Here is a 23,562-nt window from a genome sequence, read left to right as displayed (position 1 = left end):
GCAGTGTCAGCTCCTTTTTGGGAATTTCCAAGTTATTTTCAATCAATCATTTTCGGGGTTGGGAGGGGGTCATCTCAAAAATTTAGGATAACTAGGGGGCCAGGTAAAAAGTTTTGATGGAGAAGGGCCATCATTATATATTACTAAGACTACAGCTGTATTTATCACATCATACCCTACCCGGCCACACCATAAAAAGGAAAAGTCCCCATAAGAAAAAACAATCAAAACAAAAACTAAAGTTAAGTACCTTTTTTATTGCACACTGCAAAGACAACAGAATAAACATGCTGAAAAAAAATAAATCTGTAATGTGTATCTGAATAACTAGATAATATAGGGATCATATTTACTATATTGCCAAACTGCCAAACATTACATTACTAAGTAAGTATGTAATTGAGTAAAGCATACATAACACATGATGACAGCAACTACAAAATGAACATGTAATGTGGGTTAGCTTGGGTAAGAGCGATTTTCAATTTGAGTGTCCTGAAAAATAATATACAATGATAATCACTGTGGCCAATTACAAAGAACAGACAATCCAGTGAACCAATCAAAACTCAGGGTAACTCAGGGTAAATACATGTAGCCGGCAGAAGTGCAAGAAAACATGTATGAAGTCAAGTCATGATTGGTTTTGCTTTAACTTCTGATTGGTTGAGAAAGTAGTACAAATTTTCAAAAAAACAATCACTAAGTGTCGTAATGCAAAACCAAAGAAAACATTTTTTGACATGCAAGTGAAAATCACTCCTCTAAGCAAAAAAAAATCAAATTTTGTGTGTACTTTGTTGCACTTGGAATCTCTTTGTCCAACACATTCAAATCTTTTTTACTAATATTTTCTGTTAGTTTTTGTTCTTTTAATTCGTTTGATATCATTATATTTGGAGAATGCTCTCATGTACATGTACATGTGCAAATCCAGAATATTTTAGTTTCTAAAAATAATGTCAAAAGGGTTCTGCCTTACAGTAAGAATAGTGACACTGCAAAAAATCATGAAACACAATCATATAGAATGTACTTTGTACAATTTTGCTAATAAATATATTGTGACTTCATTTGAAAAATAAATTGCCTGTTAACTGTACATGTCTTGCTAAAACTTATAATAGCCACTGTCAGTGTTACCTGCATAGTGGCTTTGACGTCCATCTTTCAACATTTTGACATGCTGTTTGAAATAAGCCAATCAAAACCGATGCATACCAGGTGTTTGTTTCATGCAAATGATCCCACAAGTTCAGAAGGTCCTGCTAGTGGGCTACGATTGGTGGATTTTGATCCCTCATTTGTTTAGAATATCGAAAGATGGATGTTGAAAGATACCAGCCGCTAAGAGGGTGTAAAATGGCAAATTCATCACTTTTAATTACCACACAACTTCTTTTAGTTAACATTTATGCTAGTTTCTACAACCACTTTTGAGTGAAAGAAATGTATGTAAACTATAATTTAAAGAGAAATCTAGTAATGTAGTCTAATGTAGTCTAATGAAATCTAGGATGTAGTTAAGAAAACACTTAGCCGGCTCATCAACAAGCCCAGCTGGCTTTTCTGACCTTAGCAGCTATAAAAGTTTACCCAAGCCTTTGTTTTCATCTGAAATTTCAAACAGATTTAAGTTCTATTTCAGCCGGTTAAATTAGCCAGCAGCCGGTCCTTAGCAACATCCTTGAGTATAGCTATAAATAATTATGTTAGAACTAACCTGCTACACTTGGCACCAAAATTACTACAGGTAAGATTGAACAGTATGACATGTTCTGATGCTGTGTCAGAACCATTATTTTGTTGCTGCAAAAGATTTGGAGGAGCTAACCAGCTGATGCTAACCAGTGTGAGCTTTGTTCAGTCAACAGTTTGAAAAGGCAACCATGTGCCAACCATACAGCTCTTGCTACTACACTGTAGTAGTCTGACTTCTTTTTTCATAATCTCAAGTTATTGACCTAGTAAAAATGTTTTTACCCTGTGTCTGAGCCTGTGAGACTACTTCAAGGGGCTAAGTCACCATAGAATTAAGTCATTATAATTTTCTGATTTAGAAAATTGCCTTCAAATCAAAGGAAATCTTGAATGAGAAAGACTATGATGAACTGAATTTAGGCTAAGTTTTCAAGATGCGTCATCCATGACAGCTCCTTTAATGTGAATGTGTGAATGAGATTCCATGGTCATCATCATCGACACCAATGCTATGACACCAATAGTGCAAGGAGACTCTGTGGTACACTGAGAAAAAAATTCCTTTAAGGATTTTCAACCTTTTGAAACCCTAAATTAACTTCTTGAAAATTCTGTGGTTCAAAGACCCAAGGCAATTTTGACATTGCCACTTAAACTTCATAGGTACAGAGTGTACCGTTGTTCACCCACCCTTTTCAGAACCTGGTTTATTATTTATAAACTTGTAGATTATTAAAATATTTATGTGCTCAGACTTCTTCCTTTATCCTGTGATTGGACGAGTCATGTGCACGTAAGACTTCCACATCACAAAAGCTTCCCACAACACCAGATCCTGCTCGAAACACATGCATAGGAGCACTTTCTTCCCAGCGATCAGCCAAAAGGTTATAGGACTCCACTGAGTTTAGATATTGTTCACCATTATGACCTCCAACTGCCCAGAGGCGGCCTCCCATAGCACCGGCACCCACCCCTCCCCTACAGGTTGTCATGTTGGCCACATAGGTCCATTGGTTGGTGCGAGGATCGTACTTCTCAACTGAATCCAAAGGAGAGGAGTCATCAAATCCACCAATGGCAAACAGGAATTCTCCTACAACAGCTACACCAACACCTGTGGAAAATGTTGCAAATTAGAGAAATTTAACATTTTCACAAAATATTAATTCCATTCTGTGATTGCCACATTATCAGCTGCTATTGGATGTCAGTTCTGAGAAGGATTTTTTTGTCCTTGTGCCTGGCAAAGCAGGGAAAACCGTTTTGCCATGACAAGAAGAATTGCCAGCAACATGGGTGAAATTTTGTACAAAATTATTTGTGTTTCAGACAAGTTTTATCACTTTTACCAAGGGTTTCTGACTAAATTTGCATTCCTCTGTTAATTTTTATCCTGGAGCTTATGAAGTTTGTTCAGGATTTGTCAGACACTAACAAGACCTCCTGGAATTAGTGTGTTGTTCCAGGAAATATCCGTACCTATCCAATGGATGGTTATCTGGTCCCCCCCCCCCCCCCCAATCAAATCTATCTTGGCTCTGGCGATTCTTGTTTAACGTTAACTTTTGGACCCCTCTGTCCCTTCATTGGGTATGGATTTTTGAACTGCACATTATTGACAAATGTGTGAATTTCTCAGCATGTTCAGTGTCTTACCCACACAACATGATAATGCTAGTCACTATACAGCTGTACAAGTATCCAGGCACAAAGTGCATTACCATCGAGCAAAAACAGAAATTAAACGACATGTATTCACAGTCCCACATGTACCTGCTCTCCTACGATTCATGGGTGCAACTCGATTCCACTTGTTTGTGTGAGGGTTGTATCTCTCCACACTCTGAAGAGATGCAGCACCATCATTGCCACCCACAGCATAAAGGTAACCTCCCAGGCCTGCCACACCCACTCCCCCTCGGGGCATCAGCATAGGAGCAACCATACTCCAGCTATCACAATCAGGATCATATCTGTAAGAAAATCATTGAAATCAGAAAAAAAAAATTAATGAGACACTGTTACATGAATCTGGCAAGTTAGCTTGCCTGCCAGTTATCCATTTCCACAATCTCACTGTTACTTGCCTAGATAGTTACCGTAAAAACTTGTGTATAAGCCGCACTTTTTTGTTGAAATTTTGGGCACAAAATCGTGGGTGCGGCTTATCTACGAGACCACTTCTTTTGAGAGGTGTTAATTGTCTAGTCTGGGGTCAGAAAAAGCACTAAAAAATTGAGAAAATAAATTTGTTTAATATTTAACATATTGAAACCTGCTGTTGTCGATCATTGCTTTTGGTAAAGGTCTGGCCCCTAAAGCAGTCATATTAATTCCTCAGTCACGAATTGTTCGTCAGTTGTCCTTTCAAATGATTTACTTGCACCTCACTTGAGCAGCTAAACTTGAGCTGACATGGAATCTCCATTCCTCCACAAAGCTGCTTATTTGCTGAACTCCCATTGAGCAACAAGTTTTTATCAACACACAGCTGATATGGTTAGAAATCAGTGAACTTTTCCATGTTGTTTACCTGGCCGATCACCGATGGAACGTGACTCAACCCCAGACTTCTCTCTTTAAGTGACTGTGCGGTTACCAAGCAATCATTTGTATCGTTCTCAATCTGTTGTGCTCGTACTATTTCCATTCAAATTTCATCGTTTTCCACATTGGACTTTAGCAATAAAGACAATATATCGTCAAAAGAGCATCCTTTTTAAAAGGTATTGGGATTTTAAGTTTTTCTTAAAATCAAGCTTCAAAGTTGGGGGTGCGGCTTATCTACAAGTGCCACTTATACACGAGTCTTTACGGTAATTAGGTCATAGAGGAAAATGGTTCTCGAGCACGGCAAAATTATTTGTTTTTATATGTTTTTGTCAGCTTTCTGATATGTGTCCAGGCTACTTGAAAACCAATGGAAACATTACAGCAGTTACATGTATGTACATGTAAGCTAGCCAAAGTATACATGAGTCCAAAACAAAAGATTGTGCATGGTCTTGGGCCTCCCAACATAAATCTTGGGATCTATGTTTGCCCCTCTGAAGTACCTGCCAGGTTTCATAACTATTTCTCTCTACTGACTTTGTTCCTGCTAACAAAATATGCAACCTACCTTTCAACAGCATCAAAACAAGTGGTTTCGTCTAAGCCTCCTGCCACATAGATCACTCCTTCCAAGACACCCGCTGACATTCCACGCCGTGAAATTTCCATTGATGCAACTTCCTTCCACTGGTTAATTTCTGGATCAAAACACTCCACAGTGTTAAGGTGTTGCCCACCATCGTGACCCCCAATTGCATAAACCTTCCCTCCCACTGACGCCACAGCGACATGCCGTCGTGGCGTAGAGACTTCAGCCACCTGAAACCAGCAATTGTTAAACCAGTCATAACATTCAATACATTGGAGAGGATCACCGGACTTCCCACGGCCACCGACAGAAAATAAAGCCCCGGAAGTTGATTTGCGGGGTTGAGTTCTAATATTTACTTTCACTAAAGAAGGATAAAGCTTGACATTCTTTGCTTCATCGATCAAATCTCGACAAGCTACATTGCTTCTAATGGTACTGTCTCTTTCCACACGCTGTATGAGGTAATCAGTTGCGATCAAGGGTAATCGAACATGACTCAACAGGTCTGGCAAAAAATGTTCACGTGACATCAAGTCATGTCGAACCCAAGCAATAATGGATTCGAATACTTGTTCCTCTCGTTTGACGTAAAGATCGTCACCACAAACAATGGACAGAAAGTGTCTAAAAGAGGTTTTGAGAAGGGCATCTGTGTTCATAAGACTCAAGAAACAACTCCTTGAGTAAGTGTCAGCGGCTTTAATGAAGTCCACACAGCCATGAAGCTCGGCATAAGCTCTCATTTCCAAACAGTTCGATGGGTGAAGATGTCTCTTCATAAACTCGCAGCAAGCGTGGACAACCAAATCAAGTTGAAAAACAGCAGCGGCCGTTAACAGGGCTTCTATATTGTCGATGCTTATCGTGATTTTTCGTGTGTACATAAAGTTAATCAATTGAATGACTGCCTCTTCGGACAGACCCTGTATAACGATAGTGTCTTGAGAGCTTTCAATCATTTCGTTCGTAAACATGCCGCGAAAATACGCACTGCACGAGGACAAAACGACGCGATGGCACTTCACCTTTCGCTCTCCAGCTTGAATAATCACATCACAGAGTTTCTGCTCTCGGAAGAACTGAATTAAAACGTCAAATGCCTCGTTTGGCAGACTGTTCGCTTCGTAGTGGTAAGTGTCAACAATGATATCTCCCATAACGAAATTGCAAGCAAAGCAGATTTCAAGAGCTCTTGAAGATCAAAACTGTCGATAGGCGCTCTTTCTTCGTCAGTAAGAAAACTAGGGCTCAAAGCTCTGATTCTAGACACCACATATACAGCCAGGAAATGGCGGAGAAGATTTAAATTACCTTCAAGGATGTAAACATCACCACAATAATAAAATGGCGGCCATATGGCTGTGGCGCGGTTTTCCGCTATTGTTCCTTCCTGCTCTCTCCAGTTTCCCTGCGAATGATCACGTGATCACGCCTGCCTTGAGGGTGAAAGGCTGAGGGAGGGGAGGGGGCTGCAGCCCCCCCCCCCCTCCCCCCCCAGTGCCGAAATATTTCGGGCAAAATACTCAGAATTCGGGCAACAAGCCTAGAGAAAAAATAGAAAATAAGCTAACAAGTCTCAAAATTACGTTCAAAACGAATAAATAACATCAACAGAAAAAGTGTTGGAAATATACCGAACGTTGTGGTTCAAAAGTCCACACTCATCTGCTTGCGTTTCCTCTCGCAAATTGCTATAATCATGTTCGATTTTTCTCGCAAATTCTGCATGACCCCACAGTTTTATTCAGTTGCAATCAGCTTTTCCATAGCTTGAGCATTTACGCGCGATGGATTCAGTGTAACCTTGAATCAAAGCTGCGATACAGTTACAAATGTGATGAAGCTAATGCTTTTGACTCAAATGGTAGCGAAGTTGTCAGGGCTGGCTTAAAACTTTCAACAAAATGTTTAACTCATTCATCCCTGAATGTTTCACACGCTTGTGTTTAACTTTCAAGTGGGGGAAGAACGACGTAAATTGGCTCCCCCAAAATACTTTAATTCTCTCTGAACTAGATAAATAAAATATTTCCGAAGAAAAAGGATTCAGTGCATTGACACCTTCGGGCAACGCCGCGAAATTAATAAAAGAACTATTGTTTCCTTTAAACAAGCAGGCAAGGTTTGTACACAACTATTTCAATGCGCGGTTTGTTGTCCATTTTTTTTTGCCTCTTTATTCGGCTTTAAACCCATGCCTTTTTTTTTCGGGCAATAAGGTATCCGCCCCCCCCCCAGGTCCGAAGGTGCCCGTACGCCTATGTGTATTAGTGAAAATACTTCCCATCTTCGCAAAGTTAGTCAGTGCCCTAAGGATACGTGTATACCAAGCTTACCTAACCACAATCAATGACTAAAAATATAACACAAACAGCGGTGAAAAACATTATGAAAAATCGCATTTTTATAAACTTGACGTTTCGTATGCTAAGGTACATACATTTTCAAAAGTATGACCGTTAAAATTTTGGCAACTATTTATATATTGTATGAAAGGGGTCTGCATAAACACAAACCCTACAATCTGCTGGGAAAGCAGGAAGGATAACTGTGGGTGTGAACCTACAGCTCTGTTATCATCTAAGTGGATAACAGATGATAGAGCACAACGAGCAGTATTCAGCAGGCCACTGTAGCCAAGTCCACTATCAAACAGTTCAGTTAAGAAATCTATGTCTTCTGATATAGTTGGTTGAAAGGGATCAATATCCCGTCCACTGCTGAATGTGGTCCACCTCTGTAAGTATGTTCGGTACTGTTTCTGGGTTCCTTCCCTCCAAGACTGCAAAATGAGCTCTTGAGCCCTCTGTGAAATGCCTTTGTTTCGGAGACTTTCCCTGATAAGTGACATGCCATCAGCAGCAGTTTCGCCCCCAATGGATTTTCCTTTCAAATCCTTCTTTCCGTACAAAGACCGCCTCAACCGTTCTCAACGATCAAAGGTCATCTACAAAGCTAGCTGCTGGGACTGTGACGATGTTTACATTGGGAAAACAAAACGACGATTGCATGACAGAAAAACTGAACACTTTAAGGCCCTCACTAAATGCGACCATCCATCAGCTATTGCTGATCACATAAAAACCACAGGCCATAACATCAAATGGGATCATTTTGAAATCCTTGCGTCAGGCAAAACTGACCTCCACTGCAAGATTAAAGAGACCTTATACATTCATGAACTACAACCTTCTTTAAATGCCAATGTCGGCAGTGAGAGGTTGTTACTTTATTAACCTAATGTAAATATAAAGTTACTGCTGTAGATCAATTGTCTCAGTCTCGGTTCCAGACCCCTTTCATAACAATATATAAATAATGGCCAAAATTTTAACGGTCATACTTTTGAAAATGTATGTAGCTTAGCATACGAAACGTAAGTTTATAAAAATGCGATTTTTCATAATGTTTATCACCGCTGTTTGTGTTATATTTTTAATCAAGTTACGATGGCCTAAAACCAAGAGTCTATATGATACAATCAATGACGCTTTAACGGATTACTTCTTTGCTTACGTATATGGACACTTAAGAGGTCGTTCTCTTCTTACAGTTAGTAGAAGCTCTCAATTTTTGCTTTAAAAAGCAAATACGGTCCTTTTATTATTTTAGTCTTGTTGCAGTTAACAAAGTTTTGTTACATTGTGCAAAGGTTTAGCTTTTATTATCTCAGAATTACTGGTGTCATGTTACCTCGACTCTCTACAGAGTGGACACCTCTCTAAGACGGACAGCTGCGGCCGGTCCCGAAGGTGTCCGTCTTAGAGAGAGTTGACTGTAATGAGCAGAGAGCTCGAGGTTTTGGATTGCTTGAAATGCGATCGAGATATTCGCATTATACCCAAGTTAAAGAGCGGATAAACGGTCTTCAGGTGTAACAGGCTAGCATAGTTTTTGAAATATTTGTTCAAAGATATTCATGCCTAGCTAGTCCATGCTTGTGACTTTAAGCACAGAAATGAATCAGTTCATCAGCTACCCGCCGGTAGGCTTTTATAGATTGTGCTAGCATAATTTTTGGCATAATTGGAGCTTAAAAGCATAATTTGTGAAACGAGCACTGCCACGGCATAATTAGCAATTTTTAGCACTTTTTGGAGCATAAATTCATAAAATGTAGTAAATATGGTGTACTTTCTACAGAAATAAATGAAATTTAGGTAGTTTGTTCTTGCAATGCGTGTTTTAGCTATACAATTGTGATTGTTAAGTCGTTGGAGGCATTTTACAAACGGTTTAGAGATGCGAGCAGCTAATTTGGACAGCTGACGGCCGTGATAAACTGCCATAAACACAAATAAATTTACAACAACAGTTTATTTAAAAAACATCATAATTTGGTGTCGTTATTGCGCACCTCTATGTATAGAATCTACGTCATTTTGTGAGCATAATTTCGGAAATCAGAAGCATAATTTGGGAATTCTGGCATAATTTTTGCATAATTTGGCAAAATTTTGAGCACTGCTAGTAGCATAATATGCCACTTTTAGGAGCACAATCTATAAAAGCCTACCCGCCGGAGAACATACAGAGTGTCTGTATTCAAGGTGGGGTTTCAACTATCATTCTAGAGTTTTCTTTGTTTGTTTGTGTGTTTGAAAAAAAAGAGTGGTACTTCTCAACGAAAGAAGGATACGTATAGTTACGCAACATGAAACCACTCCTTATAATTTATTGGACGGAACGGATTGTCCCCGCGATAAACAAGGGGGCCTGAAACCTAGGCGGCAAAAATGCGAGAGATACATTCACAACACTTAGTTGACAAGTCTTTATTAACATCTTAAATATAAATTAAAAATTTAAAGCGAAAACTTCCCTGCGCCTTTAATTTACTAAAAAGTCAATTACATTAAAATTTCGCAATTACATCGAATTTAATTATTCTTTTCTCTCTTTATTCACAATAATGTCAAAAATTAACTCTATTGAACTCGCTAAAAAGTGAAAACATTTCAAAATGCGGATGCTTGCTTTCAAATTCGCAAATTTAAGTCTCCTTCACAACCGTTTTTAGATCATCACGCAACCCTTCTCGGAAGCGTCACGCAATTCTTGGAGTACAAGCAGTGCGTGACAACCCAAATAGACTGCTGCAAAGGAGACAACGCAAACTATGGCTAAACGCGTTCAAAATATTAAGCTGTTCCATAATGTCAAATAAATAATACTTTTTTAAATTATGCATCTTTAAAACCACGATTTAATTTAAAACGTATGTGATATGACCAAGCATTGGAAAATAAAAAGCAAAATTCAAAAAAATATATATATTTTATGGTGTTAAATATATTTGCTCTTATAAAAATTTTAAAAGAAGTTTTCTTAAAATAAATATTTCTTACCAATTCCAATTATAGCAAAAAGTGTTATTTCGTTCTTACTGTATTTCGTTAGGACAGAATTTGATTAAAAAGTGTTTCAAGCTAGAACGAGTTTACAAAACATGTGAAATACTAGAAATGACACTACAATTTACTGGCCAATCACCTTTCTTTGGCTTTTTTCTAAAATCACTCTAAGCTTCTGTCTTTTCCAAAATGGCTGCCCAGTTTCCATGGTCGTGATATTCTTTCAAGAGTACAGCAGACGGGATTCCATCTTGAACTAACTTCACCAACTCACCCGCACAGAAGACATGATAATATCTTTGGAATAACTTGCTTTTCACCTTTTTCGGGGACTTTCTTGATGACGGTGACGATGATGACGATGATGACGATAATGATGACGATGATGAAAGCAACGATGACGAAGAAGAAGACAACGAGTCTTCGGCAGTCACTGACTTTGTCAAAACGTTTCCGGGTCTGTCTTGGCAATTGACAGCGGTATGATGGAAAGCCTTGTTGCCACGGGCAACAACAGAAGTTGCCACTCGGTCGCAGTCCTCTGCAGCACTGGAGTCCGATGTCGGATAATCACTGGAACTAGAGCTGTCACTTTCTGCATCGCTCGAGGATGCTAAAGACTCGACAAGCCTGGCGACTACACTGAGGCTAACTCCGTTCACCTTCCCCTCCCTTCCTCCAGGTCGGCGGGCTTCGGCTCGTTTGTCATTCATGCAAATAATGACGTCACTGGATTGAGACATTCTAGGAATTCTGGGAACGTTGTCTCCTTTCTCTCTCCGTACCAGCTCATTGCCAGTCTCCTTGACATCGACGGATAGCTGGCTAAACTCATTTAGATGCAACTCGTCTTTGCTAGGGAATAATTTTTTGGCCAGTAAGGAAAGGAACTCCCCGTTGAAATATTTTTCTCGGTTTTCAGAAGAAAAATAGGACATCAAAGTCGACAATTTAGCGCTGAAATCTGTGCTAGTGTCCATGGAAACGAGATCGTCATGTGCCTTTTCTTGAGCGTGACTGCTTGTCCTCTCAGATTCTTTGTCATCAAAAAGTTTCTCTAGGACATTGTTAAGAAATTTCTTAAGCTTTGCGACGGGATTTACCTCTGATAACTCAGAACAATCAAGATTGTCTTCTTGTTCAAAGGAAGAAATGCTCCCCCCGTTCCTCACGTGTTGTAATACAGCATATTTAGAAGTGCATCCATTTTGACTCATTCCCTGAACAGGACCTTGTTTGTGAAGTTTCTCTTTGCTAGAGGGCTGATTGCGAGGTTGATTCTTTTCTCTGCTTGCGCTATCGAGAGAGAATGCTCGCCGCGAACGCCATGAGGCAGTGGCCAGGCGCGATAAGCCTCTGTCTTTTGCCTGTGGCTGGAGGTTCGACATCACAGGAGTAGACATCGTTCTACGCGCTACAAAACGTAAACAGGATAACGCAGTGATTAGTCTTAATATAAAAGCTCTCCGCAGAAGTGAAAGGGATGCAAAGCAAACCTTGGTTAAGGTAACAAAAGTAAACCCTCCCCAATAAAACGGCGTAAAAGTACCCCAGAGGCGCATAACCATCGATCTAAGAGTACCTCCACTCAAAAAACATTCCTACATGTAAAAAAGTGCTGGGTTCTATTCTATTCCATTCTTCTCTTTAGGCGAATCTGTTTTTTATAAGGAGTCTCGTTCTTTTTTATATTGGGTGGGGAGGGGAGGGGCTAAAGGGATTACTGGAATTTAAGTTCAACCCTCCCCCCCGCAAAAAAAAAAAGAATAATTAAGAGGGAATCAAAGCGCACACAACATAAGTTATAACTACTGTGAAGACTGTCAGACCGAGTTATATTACTTAGCAACTTGTTGTGTTACCGTTTCACATTACAACTTGAAAACTCATAAGCCCTGGGCTTATACAACTTCGTAAGGGTTTTTGGGTGGGCTTATAAGCGGAGGGGCTTATATTCGGGAGGGCTTATAAGCGGACGGAAAAAACGTTTCGAAAAGAGCCTCGGGAGTGTTGATCGAAATACGTTTTTAAGTTAAAGTGCCTATGAAGTAAAAATTAATTAATGCTCATTTGAAAGACTTTTACAAATAAAGAAGAATGGCGTTTACCGTTTTGAAATATCTTCTTTCGTTTAGGAGATATTCACGTTTTTGTGTTATGCAAATGAGGAAAGTGATGACGTCATAAATTGTTCCACTAAAAGATAGATCACAAAATCAAGGATATCTCTAAAAATATAAAGGTGATATTTCTGAAACTTGGCATCAGTATTGAACTTCCTTAAAGGTGCAAGATGGCTCATACTATGACGTCACCATGGCAACGCTCTTGGTTCCAGGCTCTTTCTGACATAAACCAAATATCTCAATTTGCAACCCTTTATAGTGGAACAGAGGGTCCAGCTTGGAACACACATAATGCCCTATTACCCTAATTCTCCTCATAAGCTTGTTGGGTGTGGATCATTATTGATTAAGCAAAAACTGGGGATATCAGTATTAACTAAAATAGGTATTTGCAGCAAAACTGTTGCCATGGCAACGGCACGACAGGTGTCATTTTATGTCTTTTGTGGTGTACATTAATCGTGCCAAGTTTGAAGAACTAAGCTCAAATATTCCAAGAGATATTCTTGATTCAATGCTTCATCTTTTTGTGGAACAATTAATGACGTCATCACTTCGCTCATTTGCATAACATAAAAACGTAAATATCTCTAAAACGAAAAAAGATATTGCAAAAAGAAAAACGCCATTCTTCTTTACTTTGAAAAGCCTTTAAAATAAACAGCAATTATTTTTTACTTCATAGGCACTTTAAAAACGCACAAAAAAGCAACATTTAGCCCTGTTCAGTACTGTCATCCGGTAGAGGGGGGCTTATATCCGGGGGAGCTTCTAACCGGATGTATTTATTTGTTTCCAGGATGATGGGCCTATAACCGGGAGGCCTTATAAGCGGGGGGGGGGGGGGTGCTTATAACCGGAATTTTACGGTAATCGTTGTTACACGTACTACTTCCCGTGTTGCTAGTTGCGGCAACATGTCGCGTGACGTAAAGTAACATGGCGTCAACTTTGTGCACCATGCTGTCGAAACAACACAGGTAACAAAGCTCGGTAAAACGCGCAACAACGCTTTCAACTCACAATACCAATACCTTTTTTCCTTTGATACTGTGTGTAGGGTACTAAGACATCTTGACCGTCAAACTGAAAACAAACAAAACTGTTAAACGCATTTTTTATGGCTTAAACCCTACATTTTAATTGAAAATTGTATAAGAAAGGAAATCTTAAGTAGGAACCAGACATGACAGACAATACCTTAGCTTAAAAATATGATGCGTGTTTTCTTCTATAAACTATCATACCCGCCGTACCCTTATCGACTCTGAATTGAGCACGCATTTAGGAAACCGAATTTCCCAAGACGGCCACGCCCGTGTAGTTTTTGAGAGTGTGCATTTGGGAAATCCCAAATGCGCGCCAAAAAACTACACATACGGGCGCCTGCTACGAAGGCTATCATTTCACAGAAATTCTTTTAAAAAATCTCAGTTACGAAATCACGATTTACGACAAAAAAACTAGCCAACGCCTACTTTATAGGAAACTGAAAAACGCCATTGACGCATAACAAAAATACCTTTAACCTTCCTTTTACCACATTCACAAATAATTAAATTAAAACTGTCAATCGCAAACCTTTCGCTCATCTTGTTCAAAGGCCCAAACGTACACCAACATTTTGCCGCCAGATCGTAAAATTCTATAAAGCTCCTCCAGTGCTTTGACGCGCCTCTTTGCAGAGGCAAAATGGTGAATGACGCCAACAGAGATAACTGCATCAAAACAGTTGTCTCTGAAGGGAAGGTTCTGGTTGTCACAGGCCACAACATTGTGCCCTCCTTTTGAAGCAATTTCACTTATCTTCAAGCAGCTGTCCGACCCAAGAATAAAGCACTCTGGAGCCAGACCCAGATACTTTCCCGTTCCACAACCTGGAAAACATTATATTTGTCTTAATTATTAGAAATTGTTATTTTATTATTTTAGCAATATAGTACAAGCTTAGACAGAACCAGTGTCTGATGATCATTAGCCCTATACAGTGACAGATCCATATCTGAGGGAGGGGTCCCAGAGGTGCCAGGTTCCCCCTTCTTAAATGTAGCTGAAAGAATGAAAGGTTTACAATTTCCATTACCGTCCTCAACCAGCCACCCCCCCCCCCCCCCCCCCCCTCCCCCTCCTCTCTCTCTCTCTCTCTCTCTCTTCCCTCTTCCCGGGCTTCTTACTCTCTTTTGTAAAAATGGGTACTAACAAACACCTGTAGGGACTAGGGAGGCGCAATGATCTAATGGTTAGCGCGCCGGACTCCGGAGAGGACGTTCCGGGTTCGAGCCCAGGCCGGGGTCACTGTGTTGTGCCTCTCTCTCGACTCTCTCCACCCAGGTGTATAAATGGGTGCCGGCAAAATAATGCTGGGGGGTACACTGCGATTGACTAGCATCCCATCCAGGAGGGGGAGGGCGAGGGTAGAAATATTCCTAGCTGCTTAATGCTATCGAAAACGGGATAAGCTCCGACAGTATGCGCCACTTGGCTCGAGGCTGCCCATTTTTAACAAACACCTTTGCGGAGATTTGCATGCCCTAGTAAAACTTGTATCAATCCCTCCAGGTCTGTTGCAGAGGGGTGTTTTTATGAGTAATGGATATATTAGTTCTAAAAATTTCTTGATAGTATGTTGAAACGTTCAGCGATTATTCTTCACCTTTAAAGTGGACAGAATTTGGATTATAATTTCCCATTTTTTTAATTATATTATCTATATCCCTTTGTATAAATTGCACTGCAGAATTATGAATTGATAGCAAAGATATATTCTTGTTATTAGAGTTTGTCATTCAACATCAACTGTCGAGGCCTTCAATATTAGCATACAAATTAATTTGGGAATGAAAAGGATTAATTTGATCATTATCAAATTATTTATCAATATTTGGAACCCGATTCTCATAATAACATTATCTTGCCCGATTCTCTACTTACAGAACTCATACGTGACCAAAAAAATCTATTCAAAGAATCAACCTTTGTTTATAAAAATCAACGAACATTTAAACAATAGACAATTAGTTTTATAATGTTGATCAATATTTCTTCTTCTCGATTCTCTCAAAGGAAAATTTACAAAATTTTGCAAAAACCTACCCACATCAGCGATCAGACTTCCCGCTGGGAGAGAGAGAAGAAATTCTTCAACTTTCGGCCAGGCTTTGTGAGTCGATCCAACGAAATGAGGAGCAATTTGATTGTAGACATGACGAACGTGATATTTTTCCAAGTCTTCCGGCGTTGTAAATTTTGACATGAACGCAGCGATGGCTGGCTATCTGTAAAATCTTTCCCAGCTTTGGTCGATCAAACTGATCCTGAGCAATGTTTCCCACGAGAATTCGAGTCTGCAAGGGACGTGAAAAAATGATTTTTACGGCAGATCAACTCCGACAACTTCGCAATAACAACTCTTAAATTAAATGCTGTAAACATAATATAAGTATGTAACGCACACAACCGGCGATGCGTAACTGATAAACTGACAAAACAGGATGACGAATGGAGAAGCAAATCGATGATCACTCACATTTGCAATCCGCAAACTATTTTTTTGCGGTTAAAATTAAGTCAAGCTCGATTGCAACAAGATGGGATGTCGTCGATAGACAATAACCACGAGCTCTGCCGGTGAGCAAATCGCGTGTCACGAAAGAAAATTATGAAGAATTAAATTCATAAACATTTTTTCTCTGCGTACCAAATTCTTCAAACTCTGTTTACCAAAGAATGTTGATGATGACTCCAATCTTTCACGGCGGTACGATTTGCGACATCGGGGCTCTCTTCGCCTGAAACTGAACTGAAAGACAATGTCAAAAAAATCTTAAGTTATTCTTTTGTGTGTCGCTAACGCCAAATTATTCACAGTGCATTCACAGCAACTAATTTGCAAATGAAAGCATGAAAACGTGTTTCATAGACAATGAGATGTTTCATTACTTGTGCAAGCTGAAAAAATTAGGAGAACTCTTCGATCTTTGATCAAAAAATAGACTCACTCGCTTCCCGGGAAACGCTATCGTCGATAAAACAATCCCACTTGTCGCAAGCTTTTAACGCACCTTAGCAAGATTTCGATTTCCACTTACAAAACCAGCTGCTAAGGGAAAAACCGTGGTTTTGATGTAATGGCAAATATTTTAATGCAAATGAAGTGATGAAGTAAAAAACATGATAACAGCTTCTCGTAAAACTGAATAAAACATGATTAGATTATTCAGTATTGAACGGAAAATGTCCACAACCGGAAGTGCGAAATAAACCGTCTGACTTTTTTCCGCGTTCACGCTTTCACGCGCTGGAGTGCACCAATGGGCTTTAGTGGGTGTTCGAATTCAATGCGGTGATGTGTTTGCACAGAAGGCATTAGGGCTATTACATGACTAAATGGTTGCATATATTAATGTTTTTTACCAGAGTTACTATGACTGGCAAAATTTGTTCGCTATAACGAGGTTTCGTTATATCGAGGTACGTTGTCATACATTTTACTATTACTGGGGCGAAGAATATCGTTCGTTTTTTCGAGGACTTCGCTATATTGAGGTTCGTTAAATCGAGGTTCCACTGTAACTCTGTTTTGACCAACCTGCCGCCAACCTCTTAACCCAATCAGAGTCCTCAGCTGCAGGCTCATTGGTCAGCTTGTGATCGCTGATTCTTTAAGCCCTGTGCGAAAACAGGACGGTGGGAGAAGGCCTTGCGCGCGAATGCGCGCCGCCCGTGAATAAAAGCCATTGACCGTCAGAGCCCGTAAAGAAGGTCGAACGAACAGCATCACTTCTGTCTACCTTTTATTGATCAATTCATTTCCGCGGAACCACAATCAGTCTACTCATGTCCCCACTGAGATTGCTTTGGATAACATTAAAATAACTTGAAGACTTATTATTCTTTGGCATACGCAGCCGGTATTAAACTATGACTGAAGGGGTTTATACACAACATTAAAGTGAATAATCAAACAACAGTGGTCCAAGAATGTTTCCTTGTAAAATCCCAGTAAGAACAAGATTGCAATTGGGTTCACAAAGAGCGCCACCGTATTCAGCAATCTGCTTTTGAAAAAATAAGTCAACCACAAACAATTGCAGTTCCTTATCATGAACCCCATTTAAAAAGAGGAAGATTGCTAAGGGAGGAGGGTTGGTGTTTTCGCATTTAAAAATGCGAGAACAAGTTCCGCACAGGTTGCATACCAGTTAGACTTGCCTACTTACTTGCTTTATTAGAAGTCGAGGTCACTACCATCAAACCGGAAACGAGAAGCGAACGACCTTTACAAAGTCACCAACTCTACAGACTTGCATCCAAGTCGAGCTCACAGAGCGCGAAGTGCGAGAGCTCGAGTTGCTTACTTACTTGCTTGCTTACAAGTCGAGCTCTACATCCACCAAACCGGAAACGAGAAGCGAACGACTTTTAAAAAGACTGCATACCAGTTTGGATTTTCGTGATTATAATAAAGTAAAATTCACTTTTTCAAACTCTTCAAATGCAAAATCTTTCTTGGTGTACCAGAACCAAATGGTGAACAGCCTGAAATGTTATTTTGTCCACCCTTGTCGTAACGAACATGTTCTTTTTAATTGTCACGCATTCTCATCCAAATGTTTCATCGTTTCTGCTTTAATAGAGAAGAAGTAAATTCAAGTGTGAAGCATATATCATTAACGATCAATCCATTCACCTGGGCCCAGTTGCATAAAGCAACTTTGTGTAACTGTTCTCTGTGTCCCTAAGGATTTTTTCGCACCAGCATTGTGTTACCCATCCTCTTTATCCATGTTCGATTTTTCCCTATAGTGTGCAAGAAGACCTTCGGGAACACAGCGAGTGGTTGCAGAAAATCCCACTAAATCTTAAAATGCTTTATGTAACCAGGCCAAGCACCTGATTCAAAAACAGTCGAAGGCTCATAGAGCCCTTTGATTTGTTGCTCTGAACGAAAACTTGCAATGCCCGCTACCAATTCCCTAAACTAGCTAGAGTGAAATAACAGGATTTCTCTCACTGAGAAAAATCATATCTTCACACTGTAAGAATTACATGTTATCTTCAGACGTGAAGATATCGATTTCGAAACGTTTTCTAACAAGTTGCCCTGTTTCAATGGTGAATGAGCCAAAGTCAACCGATTTTTCTTCCTCGGCAATCTGTGTTCGGGAACACTCGTACGCCCTTCGGACAACATTTTGAAAATCTTAGGAAATCTTCGGAAAATGGTCGGAAATCTTCGGAAAATCGTCAAAAACATCGTAATAAGTAGGTTTATATAATAAACAGAGCAATACATGGTTGCTTGGAGATATCATGAAATTTATCTTCTCGTGTTCAAATCGATAAATTTCATATCTCCGCGCAACCATGTATTTATTTATCCTCTATTTATTTCACTTTGAGAGTCATCACCTTCCCCGGATGGAAACATCATCAGACGGCCGCAATGCACACTGGTTGAGACAGACCTTTTACGTATTTGCATGCGGGGGCCTTTTAAGAAGGTTAATTTCATTGTTTGAAAGATTAATTATGTAGTTAGGACTTCTTCACACACACAGGTGTAACTGCGCTAGTTATTTAAGATGTTTAGCTTCTTCTGTGCTCGAGTGGCGATTCTAATTCTTGGTGTCTTCGCAATCTTGATCTACCAAGCAGTAACTGAGGTTTATTTTGACGGCACGAAGGGCTTGAAGCGAAATGAAGGGGACGGTATTGCCTATGCCAACTTTGCTGCGCACAAATTTCGATATCTGAACTTAAATCCTTTGGTCTCTACGTCAGTTAAAGAGCTTCGTGAGTGCGGTAAACTTTGTGTCGATCACTCATCGTGTTTCTCAACTAATTTGGCGGCATTTCGTGATCAGTATGGATGGATTTTGTGCGAACTGTTACCAAGTGATAAATATAACCATTCCGACAAGTTTCTTGACAGTGGAGTGTTCCATCATTTCAGCATAAAAGTAAGTAAAGAAAACTCATTAAAACTACTGTTTATTTTAGTTAATTAACTGAATGTTTTTGCAAATCCCCATAGAGCATAGCAGCTGTTTTTAATTAGTTGTATACAAACAAATTGGCATTTTTTTAAACTTCTTTCATCCTTACACATTTCTTCGCGGAAATTAACTCAGAATACTTCCCGCCTTAAACGAGTATATTTCAGGAATATATATCGTTGAACGCATACGTCATTTTCATCTAAAATAGTTCAGGGCCAATGTTTGTTGTTTGTACCAACTTAAAATACCTGTTTTTGTGATAAATCTAATCTTTTCCCAGTCGGCGGTTAATTACCATTTGGCGGGCAAGATAGGCTATTTTTCCCGCTAGGGATTATTTGTTGCGCAGAAAAATGGTGTTCTTTAATGCAGTATAATAAATCCTGAATAATTGAATAAATAATATTTAAGCAACAAATAAATACTTAAAAGGAATGTGAATATATTACTTTTCAACACAGAAGCAAGGCTTCCCAAAGATAATGAATAAGAAATATCTACCCGAACATGGGTGAAATATTGAATACTCCCACATAATCGGCGTCGAGTAATGAACAGTTGACCCGAGGGCAATGTGAACACAACAAGTTTCCAAAGGAAACTAGGCATGACCTCTTTAAGATTAAGTACATGTAAGTGAAGGACCCAAGTGGCCAAGACATAATAAACGCGTATTACCTAAATAGTCTCTGCATCTCTTTTTGCTGTAAACAGAGTCCTTGCTCCAGCGATCCTTGTATGAACAATGCAACTTGTGTGGCCAAGTACAAAGATAACGATTATCAGTGCGCATGCGTTCCAGGATATGTTGGAAAACACTGCGACAAAATAGGTACGTTGTGCTATTATTAAGCAAAGTTCAACGCATTTCGTTAACTCTTCGAATTTCTTCTGAGTTAAGTAGTTTTCTTTAATGTAGGAACTGACTGCCAGGATATCAAGAAACGGGGACATTCTCAGGGAGATGGCATATACTGGGTGGACCCAGATGGAGGAAGCCATTCAAATGCTTTCCTGGCCTACTGTGACATGACGTCATACAATGGAGGATGGACCATGTGTTACACTACTGATGAATATGTCAAACCCAAGAGCGAAGTCACATACAGCGCTCAGTTTCCTTATGGAAGTGACGGGTACAGGACGAACTGTAACAACATCCCAGTAAGTCGATTGGCTGCTGGAAAGTGCAGTGTTCCTTAAGGGATATCTTTCTGTGGATCTAGCTTATGATTGATCGTTTAGACTTGGCTTTTTTTCTGAAGTTTGTTGGTCTGGGATTGGAAGGAACAGTGCCCCTCTCCTCTCCACCTCTCCCCAAAAGTGTTTACGCTATGCCAGTGATACTTGTATGACATGCAAAGCTCCCAAAGTTTTTTTAATAATATAAAAAGATATAAAAAACCCAAAAACACTTAACAAAATATAATAAAATCCCAAATTAGCCGGGGTAGATTATAGCTAGTCAGATTGGTCGCCATTAAAAGACGAAGTTATGTAAGCAAAAATGTCAAACCAAAATTACTCCCAAAGTGTGAAGAAAAGTTAGAAAGTTGGTAATTATTGTTTGTCTTCTGACCGGATTGATACTGTTATTTATCTAGAGAATGTCGCTGAAACCTCTTTAAATCAGCCCAGCCGAAAGCCATAACGTTATTGATATTTTTGCGCGCTGTGGTAGTTTTAGTCGAACTCATGTGAAGTATGATTTGGAAAGGTGTTGTGTTTTTGAGCAAAAAACTTCTCACAGGGCCTACTTTACCCGGGAGTATGCTGAGGAGTAACCTGCGATGGACTAGCATCCCATTCAGGGGGAGAGTAGCAATACTCCTAGTCGCTTCTTGCTACAATCCATCTAGGATTTATAAAAGGCTATACTTTTCATGATTTGAAGCTTCATGAACTCTCTTTGTTTTTGGCAATTGCTAATCAATTGATTTTCGGCTAACCAGACTTAAGACCTACATACGGTTCATGTCCTACAATGCCTTACACCAGGCTGCAATGGTTTGACCTTGAGTGAAGCCAGAAACCGTTTGTTTTGAAAAATAAAATTTATTTAACTCACGTCTATACTTCCCTTAACAAAAATCTTCTGTTTTTGTTTGTTAATCAAGTTCACAGAAATAATCTTCATTGATCACCAAACTGGGAACAAGGCCTACTTCAAGCGACAAGCCAGCCAGTCCATCACGTCCGCTGAGAACTATGGGAATGCTGCTGGTACCTATGGGTTGTGGGACGGTGTTGGAGCAGACAACGCTTTCTCCTACCAGCTGTTGATCTGTGATCATTGGTTCTACTCCGGTTTCTTCGTTTCCGGTTACACGGGTAATTGTTATAAGTTGTGTTACAGCTGGTGTATGGATCAAAGCTCTCCGTACTTCCGGTCAGCGTCCACAGATTGGGATTTTAGAGGGGTGGCCTTCAACATCAATGGCCATAGACCCAACGTGGTTGGCAACAGGCTTAAAAGTGTTGGTCTGCGCTTAAATACCTAATTAATTTCATTTTTGAAACAAAACCTTTTATCGGTGATTTTCATGAGTGCTACAAAAACTGTTTGTTTTTCTGGAGAAAAACCATAGAGCAGGCAAAAATAAAAATTTTGACAGAATGATAGCTTTGTAGCACTTTTCACAACCGAGTTACTAGGAAAAAAATTTGGAGAAAATTACAGCCGCCATGTTTGTGTTCCTCTTCCAGATATAAATATTGCGACCATAGAATTGTGCAATCAGTTCTTTAAGTAGTTCTTACCATTAATATTAATTATTCGCTTTCACTTAAAAACATTAAACATATCACTTCTAAATTGTTATCACATCTGAAAATTGAAAAATGCGATAAAAATATCCGTTTTTGCCACAGTTACGTTAAAAAAAAACGTTCATCCGGGACATAAAAAATTCCAAAATGCTTTATAAACAAAGAACTGAATGTGGGTTTATGTTCTCTATGTCCAGAATATGTTAAAAGAATGGTTTTAAGGATTGACGTTTAGATCTTAGAACTTTGATGACTTAAGATGAAAACTACCAATTATTGTATAGACGAAAGTGTTTTTTTTTTTTTCTGGAAAATAGACCATTCGTAAAATCCATACGAAACTAAATCCGGGACCCTAAAGGTGTATTTTTGATATCCTTACTAGTGACGACATCGATGATGTCACTTTCAGCCTTACACGGTTGATTCTGCTAAGCTCAGTCAACCTCGTTCCCAGGGCCTCTCTCTCGACGACTTGGGAGGAAAAGGAGAGAGGCCCTGGGAACGAGGTTGCTAAGTTGTCAAATGTAAATACCTACACTGAAGTAAGGCCGACATTAATTTGTTTACATGGGGAAGAGAAAAAAAAATGTTTACATGAAAAAGAAAACACCATATGATAAGGAGAAAGCAAAGGAATGCAGAAATTTTAGCCACCGAGCTTCAAGAGTTCACGTAAAGTTTTGCTTTTGATCCCCTTCAGGCTTTTCTCCTTTTAATAAAAAGACATCAATTGCATTTCCTCGTGATAAAAACATTTTTTTTTATTTTCTTTATTATTGCCTTTGAGATATCGCAGTCCACGTTGTTGTAAATACCTGTCGAGATATTAAATAAAACATCCATTATGGTCAATTTTGCGTTTTTTTCTGAGTGACAGAAATGAGTTAAATGAAGAGATGATCCTCGCAGTGATGAACACAACTTAAGCAGTCGTGAAAAGAAAGCCTGAAAAAATCAGGCTTGCCGGGACACAAACCCTGACGGCTGCCATACCGGTGCAGCGCTCTACCCAATTGAGCTAACAAGCCAACTGGGAGCTGGTCATTAAATTGGTCCGTAATATACCCGGCAAAGATGAAGATGAAATTATGAATAAATAAAATCCGAGCAAGCCTGATTTTTTTCAGGCTTTCTTTTCACAACTGCCTAAGTTGTATTCGTAACTATGAGGATCTTCTCTTCATTTATTCTTTATCCGCAGTTCAAATATATATGATTTCATATATTCATAATTTCAGAAATGAGTTAATGTACCGAGTTGGTCCAAGTTGGTCCTGGCCGTGATTCAGCCCGACTTTTGTACCTGGCTACATTAATCTAATAATCTGTCTGAACATGAAAAAAAAAGTGTACACTAATACCAATATTTCTTTTGCACGGATTAAGGTTTTTCTGTGCTATAAATTAAGTTGTTTCTAATTAACAATTAGACTACGAGCCCGAGTTTTCTATGAGCAAAT

General features: G+C 39.4%; 3 protein-coding genes across 7 annotated transcripts; 1 reads left to right on the top strand and 2 right to left on the bottom strand.

Moving 5' to 3' along the window:
* Positions 1-239: 239 nt before the first annotated feature.
* Positions 240-6,237, bottom strand: LOC144655226 (kelch-like protein 8). Its single transcript, XM_078515448.1, has 3 exons — positions 4,826-6,237; positions 3,478-3,677; positions 240-2,818 (listed from the first exon to the last, which is right to left on the bottom strand). Exons 1-3 carry the CDS (start codon positions 6,004-6,006, stop codon positions 2,451-2,453), a joined length of 1,749 nt encoding a protein of 582 aa, XP_078371574.1. The 5' UTR covers positions 6,007-6,237; the 3' UTR covers positions 240-2,450.
* Positions 6,238-9,621: 3,384 nt separating this feature from the next.
* Positions 9,622-16,458, bottom strand: LOC144655212 (uncharacterized). 5 transcript variants are annotated; one of them, XM_078515429.1, is made up of 6 exons: positions 16,328-16,458; positions 15,856-16,128; positions 15,423-15,673; positions 13,911-14,206; positions 13,364-13,415; positions 9,622-11,617 (listed from the first exon to the last, which is right to left on the bottom strand). In XM_078515429.1, exons 3-6 carry the CDS (start codon positions 15,580-15,582, stop codon positions 10,371-10,373), a joined length of 1,755 nt encoding a protein of 584 aa, XP_078371555.1. In that variant the 5' UTR covers positions 15,583-15,673; positions 15,856-16,128; positions 16,328-16,458; the 3' UTR covers positions 9,622-10,370. The 5 variants fall into 5 exon arrangements, with proteins under 5 accessions (XP_078371555.1, XP_078371557.1, XP_078371556.1 ...); XM_078515431.1 differs by having other exon boundaries at positions 15,856-15,950; positions 16,050-16,385; XM_078515430.1 differs by having other exon boundaries at positions 16,269-16,330.
* A 2,455-nt stretch (positions 16,459-18,913) lies between these two features.
* Positions 18,914-21,831, top strand: LOC144654009 (uncharacterized). Its single transcript, XM_078514131.1, has 4 exons — positions 18,914-19,291; positions 20,045-20,162; positions 20,250-20,494; positions 21,448-21,831. Exons 1-4 carry the CDS (start codon positions 18,914-18,916, stop codon positions 21,829-21,831), a joined length of 1,125 nt encoding a protein of 374 aa, XP_078370257.1.
* The last annotated feature ends 1,731 nt before the right edge of the window (positions 21,832-23,562 follow it).

The sequence above is a fragment of the Oculina patagonica genome, chromosome 5 (genome assembly GCF_052425735.1).
Source record: "Oculina patagonica isolate OP01 chromosome 5, crgOcupat, whole genome shotgun sequence".
NCBI classification, from domain to species: Eukaryota; Metazoa; Cnidaria; class Anthozoa; order Scleractinia; family Oculinidae; genus Oculina; species Oculina patagonica.
This window is presented reverse-complemented; position numbering and strand designations above follow the sequence as displayed.